The sequence below is a fragment of the Chlamydotis macqueenii genome, chromosome 6 (genome assembly GCF_036417535.1).
Source record: "Chlamydotis macqueenii isolate bChlMac1 chromosome 6, bChlMac1.mat, whole genome shotgun sequence".
NCBI lineage: Eukaryota > Metazoa > Chordata > Aves > Otidiformes > Otididae > Chlamydotis > Chlamydotis macqueenii.
In genome coordinates this window covers 34,790,401-34,803,378 of record NC_141561.1, presented here as the reverse complement: position 1 = coordinate 34,803,378, position 12,978 = coordinate 34,790,401, and the positions used below count along the sequence as shown (strand labels likewise).

Here is a 12,978-nt window from a genome sequence, read left to right as displayed (position 1 = left end):
GGATTCTTTCCATTTGTGTGGCCACATCAGGTACTTCACCTTTTATCTTTGTTAGGGAGCATTAAGAATTAAAAATCCTCTTCAGGCTGTGCCCATTGACTCCTAAGTAATATGAAAAAAATGCTTTACTATGGAGGCTTTATCCTAGGACTTCCTTTTCCACAGGCATATATCTCACATGCAGCGCATGCGAACTATTCATATACAATCTCAGTGTGCGTTTTGTACGCACACAAAAGTTCCAGATGTGCTGTGTATCTTGTTTAGTTGACTTTATTCTTCTGTAAAGCCAAGAGAAATATTAATCATTCATTTACTGTTAGGGGATGGGTCTTCTTCTCATGTTTCAGTAAAGGGGGTGGAAAAGTGAAGGAAGCCAATTTTTTTCCTATTTAAGGCCAAAGCTGGGGAATGCTTGTGGCTGAGCTCTGTACATGGCCCGGTGCTGGAAGGGCAGGGAACAACCGATGTTGCTATTTTGAATAGATTTTTCTTCCCCCCCCATTTTTATTTTTGCACAGAGAGTCTCATGTCTAATATTTAGACATGATGAGCTTTGTGCAAAAAGTAACTTTGCTCATTCTTGCCGTGTTTCAACCCTCAGTTATTTTGGCACAACAAGACGGTGAGTAATTCAAGCTTCTTCTGATTTAATGTTTTTATTTTATTTTTATTTTCACCAATGATTTTAATAGCTTGTAAGAAATACCTATTCACAAATCTCACCAGAACACTTTTCTTTCAGTAGTTCAGCAGATTCAGATATTTAATGCTGAAGCTGAAAGCTGCAGGAGTTTGCATTACCATCCCAAAGCTTTCTCTTTGCTTTGCTTGCTTCTGCGGTTGAAAGGACTGTACAGTGCTGTCTGCCTTAGCTGCATTTGTTCTTGTTCTTACTTGTTTTCCTATTACAGACGCTGGAGAGTTTTTTGAACTATTTCTCTTGACTCTTGGAATAGCATTTTAACTGTTAGCTCTGTGCTGCCTGGAAGTTATTTGTCACAAGCAATAAGTCTTTGCTTCTAGCTTTTTTTATTTGGGGTTCTCCTTTGTATTTGTATATTTTCCACTGTCAGCGTGGGAGTTTGTTTAAACAATTTGCATGTGGAAAACAGCCTTAAAAATTCTAACCAGTTTTGATGAAACAGTTTTTAAGAGTGATATATGAAAATATGTCAGCTTATGCATTTTTACTTCGGTATAGAGCAGGAGGGGAAATTAATTCCCTCAGCTGAAATAGTTTGACTTGTGCATCTGCAGGCTGTTTGGGTCCCTCATGAGACTGATTAGCAGCTGATGGTATCTGGAAGCCTGCACAAGTATGTGTGTGCGTGTTTACAGAGAGTGAGAACACCAAAAACCAAATGAACGTGGAATTTAGAGGGGGAAAAAAAAAATACTTTGTGTACAATAATTCAACTTAGGGTGAAGATAAGTGTGGTATGAGTATTTAAGTTAAGCAGATGACATTCCACAAGTACAGTTGACCTTTTTTGGCTGTGCTCTGTTCCTGCTTGCCAGACACTGTAAACCAGACCTTCCTTAAGATAAGCATTTTTCTTTCTTGGAGTTATAGATCATCTGCAATTTATTTATTCCTGCATTGAGGCAATGAATAACTTTACAAATAGCTTGATAAGCAGCAGCCAAATAAACTGTAATGAAGTAAAGGAAAGCCAAACACCTTTAAAACCACGCCCTACCCTAGTCTGTACAACACAAATCGTGAAAACAGTTACTTTCTCCATTTCGTAGCAGATCTATCTGCCTCAGCATACCTGGAAAGGCACCTCAGCCAAGGGGGGAGCAGTTGGAGCTCAGGGGCCTCTGTGCATGAGCAAATCGGGTACCATCATCTGCAACAGCTGCGTGCCCAAATGCCAGCCTCCCTCACCAAGCACAGGCTAAGCCTTGCGAAAAAAACCACAATGCATATAAGGATGTTCTGTAGTGATTAAACATAATATACTGGGAACTGATGCTTTTCTGTTTCTGCTTTTCCAGTATATAAACTGCCTCTTCAGTAATCCTCAGTGAAGAAAATATTATAAAATTTGAGCAAACATATGCTGTGAGCTTTCTTTGACTTCAGCAGCAAATAATATATATATTGCATATATTTAAAATGCAGTATGTATATTTTTATGTATAACTGTCTATCTATTTTCAGAGGGATAAGGAATAAGGGACCATCCAATATAAAAAGAAGGAACATCAGTTTTATTTCTCCCAATAAGCAAATGATCCCCGGAGTGCCAGGTTTCTTTCTCTCAATCTGCTTGTATCCCTAGGCATTTCTGAGGTGTGACACATGTTTGACTCAAGAAATGGTGAATTTTAGGTAGAAGAACAATATACAAATGAAGTGTGAGGGAGTATTCTCATTTCTCTGCCACATTCCTGTTTCATGGTATAGTAACATTTCCTTACTGGGCTAACTTCCAATCTACATACAGGGATGAGGTTACACAGAGACTCTGATAAAACACTAGTTATCCCTTAAAATATCACATTCTGTCTTCTCTTTGGAATGTTCCTTTCCATATATTTGAATATGCATTTCTCACAGAAAATAATAATTAAAGGAGTTGATTATTAGCATCACTAATTCACGTGCAGGGCAGCGACGGACTGGGAAGCCAAATTTTCCATGATTCAAAAGAGAATTTCCAGACATGCTAAAATGCTCTCTCTTGTCAAGAAAAATGTTTATATGGTTAGTATCAAATGTAAGTCAATATAAAATTTTCCTTGGGAAAGCCTGCCAGGAGACAAGACTTGGCAAGATATTAAGGAAACCGCTCAGCATACACTAAGTTTAGGATCGTCCGATGTACCTCTGGGCTATGTGTTTCTTTGTCTCGCTGTTATAGCTAGGAATGGAGATTGGAGTACAGCCTCAAGCTGAACCTCCTCAAAAGCTCCCGATCTGGGTATTGTGGAATAAAGAACTCTCTGTGACTTCCATGAACAGAAGCTGCAGTTCCTGGTAACCCACTAGGAGGCTTTTAGCCTGCAAATGCAATCACCTTGACACAATTCAGGTTTTCTTTTGAGTGTTAAGTTAGTGTAAGGTGTTTGCAAGCCCTAATCCTGTGAAAGATAAAATGCCTCCTGGTGGCTGACATGACATGAAGTTGGTGCTTCAGACATGCTGGATTATTCATGTTCCAGAAATGTGTATTCACTTCCACCATTTGAAGGCACTTTTACATTCTGTGTATTAAGCAACCAAAAAGTGTAAGAACTTCAAATGCTGCTTTGGGAAAGAAATGCATCCTCTGCCCAGCCAGCACAATTTGTGCAAGCAGTCGCTAGCCTTATGTCCTACCTTCGTACCATTTGTCTGGAGTTTGTAGAGTCAATCCAGACAACTACTTCCAGAAGACAGCATAAATTTCAGCTAGACAGACTGGAGGTATTTGGCAGTTTCACTGACTAAAAAAGAAGCGTGTGCATAGCCCTGCTCACATCAGTGCCAAAAGGGAGCTCAGGTGGATTTGGGCTTATCTCAGCTGCATCTGAGATGGGTAAAGGACATCTCAGTCACCTGGAGTGTGACACTTCTCACGGTTACACCCAATAGTCCTTGAGCAACTTCACTGAGGTCATCAGCAAAACTCTATTGCTCTGAAAGCAGTGAAAGCAGAGCCAGAAACCCTTCATTATTATTCCAAATAATTTTTTGCTCTAACGTAGTTTAGTGTTTTCTTTGTAATGTAAGTATTATCTTGGATGTTTGGTCAGGAAGCTCATTTCTGAGGTAATGACTGAATCCTAAAATATCTCTGAGAAGACTTATTGGCCTTTCATATTACTTTCAGTCGCAAATGACAGTTTTTAAATAAAATGTAACCATTACGTGTAGGTTTCAGAAGGCAGCATGCAAAGAACTCTTTATGCTGAGCACCCGCTTCTGATCCCTCAGACAAGACAGATTATCTTTTAGGAAAACTTAAGAAGCTTGATTTAACCACTTGGCTTTCTTATTTTATGAATTGGAAAGGATTAAATAGGTAGTGAAGTAGATGGGTACTGCACAGATGTAGTATATTTGTGAGGCTGCCAGACTGACATTTTTAGCACTGACCTATATGCAACATTGCACATATGCATTCTTTGCTGATAAGTTAGCTAGTTTAAGGATAATGCTAATGACAGTCAGAACTATACTTCCTCAGAGGTTTTGGTAAAGCAGAAAAGTCCCCCTCCCGAGTTTTGAAGGTAAAACCAGATGATACATGTCTGTGTGCCAACAGATAATTACACCATCGTAAGTAACCTGGACTGTATGAAGGTATGAAAGATTAGGGTTCTACTGCTCTTCTTCCATTTTTCCTCTTCTTTTACCAAGCACATGGCAGGCAAATTTATGCTTAGGAAAACTAAAACGTTCCTTTCTGGTCTGGAAAAATCATGCTAAATGAAAGCCTAGGGAATCCACCCCCCTCTGAACCTTCTATATATTTTCTTGGAAGTGTGACAAATTTCATAAACACATTTTAGATCACACATCCTTGGAAGACACTAGCCTTAGGAAAATGAGACCATTATATATCCCTTTCATTATTTTCCAGATTTTTTTTTTTTTATTTGAGACCAAATCTATGTAGACTGATTTTTTAAAAGAGGAGGTGGAGTTGGAAGCATCCACTGCTTTGTTACAGGGGGAAGAGGCAGAGGTAGAAGGGTGTTGTCTCTGGCATGAATATTACTGTTGATGCCTCAGAGTAATTACATTTGCTCCCTTCTGAGTGCTGCAGATTACAGGCAGATCCCATTTACTTTTCCAGATTCTGCCAAAGTTTTGAGGTTTGGAACAGGTATCCAGGTGTCACTTGCAAAATCTTAGCTGATGCCAGCCTTGCACAACAGCTGGGTGTTAGTTTTAATTAATGGTATTCAAGAGAAAGAAAGGAGTCACTTTTTTGTTTCACAGACTGGCTAATAAACCAGACTGACATGGATCTATTAGTCATTGTCCCACTTAGGTGCTAATATTGTTCAAACCTTGTTTTAATCTGAAATGTGCAGAAAATGGGACATACCTGGCTTCATAATTGGGAAAGTGTGCAGTAGGTCAGTAACAGCAATGGTGCAGAGTGTCATTTGGCATTTTGGATTAAAAGCAATCTTCTCAGAGTTGAAAGGTTCAGCCTACCAGGAGGGGGAAACAATAACAAAGCGTGCTTTCCCAGGCTATCGGGCACTGTGAAAACTGTTTTACTCTTGATGATTTTATGGTAGGTTAGTGATCTGGAGAAGAGCGCAAGCCACAGCTACTCTAACAGTTGCAAGTTTTAATTTGTTGGTTTCAAGCAATAATTCATTAAAACCCACCGAAGTAGAAATTAGCGCAATGGTCATGTCCATTAATACTCCAGATTATGCTGTCCTTTACTTATGCATGTTTAAGAAACTAGGCAAAAGATCACAGCTGAAAAAAGGGAAAACTGTTGACAACGGTAAAGATATGTTGTTAACACAATGGGATTTTTCTGGTCTTGAAGTAACTGGATTAGATTCCCACATCATTGCAGAAATTTGATGTGATGGAGCAAAATTCAATATATTGTTGGCAACACCCCAAAAAAATAAAACTCAAACTTGAAAAGGTTATAATAAAATATTTTCTGATTCATCATGACAACTGTTCATTTGCTTTGTGGTAGCTTAGTAAATCATATGTTGCACAACTTTAAAGTGGTTTGGAGTTCAGTACCTCCCATCTGTATGTCTACAGTAGTGAAATGTTCTGATTTTGTTTTTTGGCAGATGGTAAATAACCTTCAACCCAAAATGAAACAAAAATTTAAGTGTCATCATTTTACCTGCTGCAGTACTTTACCAGCCTACCCCTCCTTTGACACATCCATGATAATATACCCTGTGTAGAAGGAGAACTGGGCACAGATGTGATTCCTTCTCCAGGAGTGATGCAAGAAGTGTAATCTGGCTTCTCTACCTTCAGATCAGGCTGTTGAGGGGAGTGTGGATGAGTGTAGAAGAACGCTGCAGCCCTGGCCCTCGGCATGCTGCCCACCTGCAGCCCAGGGGATCCAGTGGATTCCTCCAGGAGGGGAGGCTGTTTCAGGCTGTGCTACTCACAGTGGTGGTCTCTCTGTTACAGAGAGGCTGCATGGTGACTCACTGCAGTTGGCTTTCCATGGCCATGCTGCTACTAAATACAGGAGCCAGTGCTCTGGCTTAGTTACTGCTGCAGGACAACTACTCCGCTATGGATTTTTTCTTCCATTAAATATTTCAATGCACAGGGTTTGTGAAGCTTTGCTTTCTGTCCTCTCCGTGGCTTCTCTAACAAGAGATGCTTTATCCCTGGAAATATCTATAAGGAATTCCCACAGAATTTCCTGATTTTTCTCCATTCAGCACAGTCAGATACTTTGTGTTTCAGGGAAATAAGATTTCCATGTTTCTGTGTAGGGACCATGCCATTAATATTTCTCTCATTGCTTTGAGACTGTATAGCAGTTTCAAAGATTAACCCTTACGTTGTTCCCGGCTATGGCTGATGAACTGATAATCTCCAGCGGCAGTAAAAAATTACATATTACAGGAGTCAGAAAGTCTCTTCTCTAAGTGTAACAGAGATAGAGAGGTGCTCTTATCCTATCTCAAATGCTGGAAGGGTGCAAGGAGAAATTATTTCCGTTGGTGGCTGTAGAGCAATACATCTTTCACACAGAAGCACAGTAAATTATATTTTGCATTTGTATTTTCAAGCTGTCATCATTTTTTCTCATCTTGTATCTCCATTTTTCTTTGAGAAAACCTAACCTACTTCCAACCACTGCTTTTGTTTATTTATTTCCACTTCAGAGCCAATCTTCTTGTCTCTGAATTTGCAAAGTTGAAGCCTCTGCCTGTTTCATGTCAAAATGACAATGGAAAACATGATATAACCCCCTCCAACAACAACCGTTTGTTGTCTTTAGTTTGGATAAACTTCAGCTCCGAGACTTCTGGCTTTGTTTAGTGAAAGTACAGCAGAAGAGATTCCTTTCAGATTAGCTAAGAGACTACTTCCATTCTCCCTCATTTACGTCAAACCCTTCACTTGAACATGAACTATCAGAATGAGAATGAAAACGGTGCCTTCTTTAACAATGTCTGCACATTTTTGTCTTGCTTTGATTCACACAAGTACTCTGTGAAGAAATGTCTGCCAGGGAAAGAGAAAGCATGCACAGAACATTGCACAGGAAAAATGTGATGATAATGGCTGAATTTTAAGGCTCAATGTGTTTTGTTATTTTGAAAGCCTAGGCCTTCTCTTACAGCTAAAGGGGCACCCAAATGACTCGTAAGAAATGGGGGATGTGACTTGCAGATTTAAGACTTTAGCTGAGTTTGTACCAGAATGGCCTTCAGCATAACATAAAACTATCCACAGCCACAGGAGACCCAAGGTTTTCTCTTTCAGCCACAGTTCATCCCATCCTGGAGGGTGGCACTGGCACGTCTGCTCTCCTGCTAGGCAGCAAAATATTTCCTTCCATGTGCAAAACTTCTGTGGGCTGCTGTATTGGCTTCAGGCACTACTTTATTCCCAGCCCCAGCACTGCGAAAGGCAGCAGAATCGCAGGAACACCCTGTGCACATTTGCAGCAGTAGATATGAAAGGATGATCTCTGTCTGGAAACTACTTCCAGCAACAATTCGACACTGGCAGTTCTTGGAAAACTTCTAGACGTAGTGAGTTTACACTGAAGTTCCCCGCAATTCACTCCCAGTGTCCAGGCAGTGCTTTAGCAAGCTGTCTGCTGCAAGTGTCTTTTGCCTCTCTTCTTTCCCTTTGTGCTGCTGCTTCTTCTCTCTCTTTTCCTTCTTTCCATTTTCTTCTAGGAAAGAGGCAAAGGCAAAACTGCAGCTCCTTTTTCAAACAGACACAAGAGAAAGAGTTGCTTATCCGGAGACAGCTAATAGAAAATATGGGAAGCATCACTCATTGTTCCTTTGATATTCAGTGCAATAGCCACGCTGAGCATCAAAAGAGAATGAACTACATCCCCCATGCTTTCCTTCAGCTATAAGCAGCAAAAATAGAATTAGTATTATCTTGGAAAACACTTGTATGCTCATGAGAGACTCTTTTAAAAAATGTAATTTTTTTTATATGTTTGCCTTTAAATCTACTGTATGGTGTTTGCTTGTTTCCTTACAGACCAGTAGTCATTCTGTGCCAGCTGTTTAAGAGAAAAATGTCCTAGTGAAAGCAAACAATAGGCTGTGTAGTGGGAATTGCAAATCTTTGAAAAGAGTAATTGAAATCTGCTCAGACATTTTGAAGATTCTTTGCACAAAATTCTAAGCCTGTTGGCAGCTTAGTCATTGGCAGGGTGGTCCCCTTTGTAGTTCTCTCTTTTTTGTATGAACAGAATAGCATAAATATGGAGGGGGGGAAAAAAAAACAAAGAAAAAAGAGAGACGTTCAAGACCAACTGATTCTTTTCCTGTTAGAGCAGCTGAAAAAAGACAGAGCAGTGTAAACTTCTTTCAGTGAAGAATCAAAAAAAAAAAAGTACAGAGGCTCTTCATTTATCAGGTTTTCTCTGGCTCAGACTCTTCCACCCATACCTTTTAAGGACTCCAGCAGATAAACTCTGGTGGATCTGGCTGTGTCTGCTGAAGATGTTCTAGCCCTCCTCTGTTACGCGGAGCTGTTTATTCTCAGCCCGTGTCACAGGGAGAGCTAAATGTGTGCCAGACTTCAGGCAGCTGCTTGGGTAGCAATGCTTCTGACCTCTGATTTTCATAAAAAAGTCAGCTCTGTGCTTGCAGACTCTTCACCACACAAAAAGATGGATTTTTAACTTGATGAGAGAATTAGTTTAGGAAGATCCTTAGGTCTTCATGCTTGAAAAATAGGCATAGAACTTGATCCTTAACAGTGGCCCCAAATTAAGAAAGTTGTCTTTGGTATCCTGAGAAAACCCTCACAATACTCACTTCAGTAGCCTTAGGAAGTTGACAATAAGGACGTTGTATCCGGTGTACAAATAGCCATTTAGTATCCTCTGTGAGGTAGATTAAGAAGAATTTCAAATACTGCCATCTGTATCCAACAAACTGTCCAAATTGGATGTGGGATGAATTAATACAAACTGGAATAAGGAGTGAATGAATACAAACTGTTTTGCAGATGAAACTGGGTTAGTGATGCTCTATGCATTCAGAATCCCCCCCCCCCCCGCCCTTTTGAATTACAAATACCTTTAATATATTAGTAGCCAAAGATATTATTCTTTTCTTTAGACAATATACCAGAGTTGTTTAAACCATCACTGGAATATGAAATACAAGAACCAAACCCTCCATTTATTTCCAACTTCTGAAATTACAGGGATATCAATAAAATTGTGCAGGGAGTCCTGTTAGTGTATAATTTGACCCCCTGCTGCTTTACTCATCTCTGATGTAAATTCACTATGGCCATGGAGTTATATTGGGGCTGACTTTGTCCAACGTATCTGAAAATATAAATGATATTACCATATGTACTATACTGCATTGTAACATTTCCCATCTGTTTCAGCCTCAGGAGACAAGCATTGAATCAAGCTGATTTCTTCTAAGCCAAACCACAGAAACAGCATTGCATAAAATTGTTAGCCCTCTCACTGAGAAGATTGTGTCCCACTTGAAACTTTAATCAACTGATAAAAATTGTTTTAATTACCACATTAGGCAATGAAAAACAAAAATCATACAGTTTTCTCTCCAGACAGCCTTTGGGTTTTATCTTGCGTGAAGCTTAAAGTATCCTGAATTAAATAGTTACAATTAAGTGTTTTCATAAGGTGCTATGTAAGGTAAGATGTAACAATGATTAGTTTCCAATTATTCTCTTTCACTTAGTGGCTCAGAACCCTAATATCACTTTCGTGATGCTTTGGATCTGTCAGATTGGTTGTACAGTCTGGGAAACCTGCTTGTATACAATGACTTTTCCAGTTTTACTTTATTCTTGTCGGGACAGACCTACTGCAAGAAATGTTGCAAAGAACCCTCCAGTGTTATAAACTAGTCCTGGTCCTAGCTAAAATCAGAAATGCAGAAATATGTCTTTGAGAATACACCTAGGGGTTGATTTCTTTTTTTAAGTCGTGACAAAATATTGTGCTGGAATTTTTCCATTTAGTTGATCCTAATAACATTGAGCATGAAGTGATAGCCTTTTTTTTTTTTTTTTTAAGAAATATGTTAGGCCAGCTTTTTTTTTGGAGTAAAATTGGAAGTGACCATGTGTTCAAGTGTTCAACATTAAGATTACCTTGACACTCAGACTCTTGATTGCGGAAGTAGTCATTGACTGCCCAAGGAGTGAGCAGGATGTGTGTTTAAAGAAACTAATAGATCCATAAAATAATCAGTAGTCACATCAGACCTCAACTTTATGTCTCTTTCTGCTTAGTTTAAGATACAAGTCTGTGTCATTTGGCATCATTTACTCTAAAGACAAGAAGCGTATTACTACTGTGTCACTGCAGAGTAGTGACAACTTATGCCAGCGCTACAACTAAATAGCCACAAATAAAGTGATTGCAGCCTGCTGCTTACTTTTAGAGTGAAACCAAATGGCATAAAAGGTGACATGCCAAAACTGTTGTAATGTAAGAACAGAGGGGATGGAAAAATCTCATAGGCATTTTCCCAATAATTGGAAGAGTGTCTGAAAAATTATGCAATGGTCCCTCTAAAAGGCATTGAATGCACTGAATTAAGATGAAATTCTTACTTACTGTGTGTTCTGCTCTAATGCAAATGGCTACCCTTATTAAAAGGTTTAATCTATCAGGCACAGAAGACCTTTAGTTCTGACCAGAATAATTAGAAGTTGATGTTCTTTAGGTCTGATCCAAAGCCCAGTAAAATCAAGGGAGGTTCTGATCCGGCAGTGCTTACCATTAATCTAGAGTCAATGATATACATTCTGTAGATTCCAGGAAAAAAAGTCTATCTGTACTAAAAAGGCATTAGTATAAATATAATTGTCTGAGTTACAGAGTCAATCTGTTGAGAGAGGTCTTTGGAGAGAAAATCCCAGAATAACATCTCAATACAGATGGTTATTAGGAATATCTTCCTCCTTCACAAAAAACAATATAGGCCATGGTGGTGTTGAGCAATAGCTAACAACAAAAGGAGAATAACCATGTCTTGAATTCATCAGGTGTTTTTCTCAAAATGACTTTTATAAGCTCAGAAACAGGTATAGCAATTCTCTGGGCAACCCAAAAAAAAGAAGTAAGATGATAGATATACAGCAGTCTGCTCTATCCTGCCCCTCGTATGACTCAGTTTGAAATTACAATTCTGCCAAAACCAACCCCTACCAACTAAACAAAAAAAAAATCCTTCTTGCACTTTGTTTTCTTATTGGCAGTTTTGAAACAAGAAAACTCTTCTGCTGTTGTTTTTCATGCTGGACACCAGCTGAAGCCAGTGGGGCAGTTGCGTAACTATATCGCTGGTGGGATATCGCTGGTCCCGATTTCAAAGCAAGGCTTATGTGGCAGGGTGACCTTTAGAACTTGCATGAACATCATTCAAGGATGTCAACATGCGTGCCTGAAGAGAGCAATTTGTGAGGCATAAATGTTGAGACAGAACAATGTGATGGATTCAGCCACTTTAGACCACCACATTACCTTTGAGAACAATAACCCTCTGAAGATAAAGGAGAAAAAATAATGTTCTTAACATTAGTCACACTTTGAAAGATTAGGAAAAAGACCAATGATCTACAAGGAAAATGCAGGCATTTTGTGTTTTACTTGCTAGCCTATATGCTATAAGGGTAATTTTTAATCCTGATATTTCTAAAATTTCTAAAAGCTGCAGAAACATTGCAGCATTTGGAGCTTGTAAAGATGGAGGAAAGGAACAAGCAGTGATTTGTTTAAAATGTAAATACTTGCTTGCACCAGTGCAAGCCTGGGATTCTTTTCCATTTTGTAATCTGAAAGACACATTGGGTGGGTCTCAGAGCTGGGACAATTTGGCTATGTGACATAACAATCATTTGCCTGAGAATCCAGCCTCTTCTATAGATTTCCAGTGAAATAGTGCGTGTCTCCTTTCCACAACAACTCTGACAGACAGCTACAGTGTTCTGATTAACCAGCATTATTTTATGCTGCTTTCTCTTTCTTGCTCTACATCTGAGTAAAGAGGAAAACGTCTGGGAGTGACGCAGTGGCAGAACTGTTCAAACACCAGCTTTTTTGGCAGACGAGGATCCCTAGAAGAAAGCTTCAGTTTCAGTGTGAAAGCATAGGATGTAGCCATCCTTTTTGGTGTGAAACTTGGGAAATCTGAACCATTCATGCATACTCCTTTTCCATTCTGCCCAGTAGCAGTTCTTCCTCCTACAGGACACGGGGTGGGAGAAGATTTTTAAGATGGACTAGTTCTGATTTTTCACAGCCTGCATTTAAGTGTTTTATCAATTGAGGTTTCTTTTCTGATGCCTCAAATCACATGGTGGACAAGCCTTACAAAGCATTACATCAGTATCATTAAATCTGAAAAATGTCCTAGTAGGTAGGTATGCCCAAATTGACCCTTATGTCCTCATGCACTGTGTGAAATTAATTCAATTAATTAGCTGGTTGTTTTAAGACAAATCCAGATGACAAAATGTCTGTAGGCCTTGCAGTTGAAAAAAAAAAATCTTGTTAAACCATTTCTTTTCTTATATTTCCACTTTTTTTTCCTGACTGCTATGACACACACACTATTAAAGACTTTTTGAGTACTCAGCACTTCCTTGACAAGAGAACATGTGAACAAGCCAGGCCATTCCTGCTTAGCAAGCCAATTAGTTCATTATGAGAGTCCGTTTGTTTCCATTACTGATCACAAGATGGAATGAGTATGTTTGATTTTCTTATAAACATCATCATAATACCAGACAGGCAGCCCAAACCATTTGCTTTGAGGTAGAGGCCATGG

At 39.2% G+C, this 12,978-nt stretch overlaps 1 protein-coding gene across 1 annotated transcript in view; it reads left to right on the top strand.

The window, feature by feature from the left end:
- Window positions 1-464: 464 nt before the first annotated feature.
- Window positions 465-12,978, top strand: part of COL3A1 (collagen type III alpha 1 chain) — a 52,543-nt gene continuing 40,029 nt past the window's right edge. Inside the window, exon 1 of the mRNA XM_086751177.1 lies at window positions 465-625. Within this exon, the coding sequence (XP_086607303.1) occupies window positions 547-625 (79 nt within the window). The 5' untranslated portion in view covers window positions 465-546. The remainder of the gene's footprint in view (window positions 626-12,978) is intronic.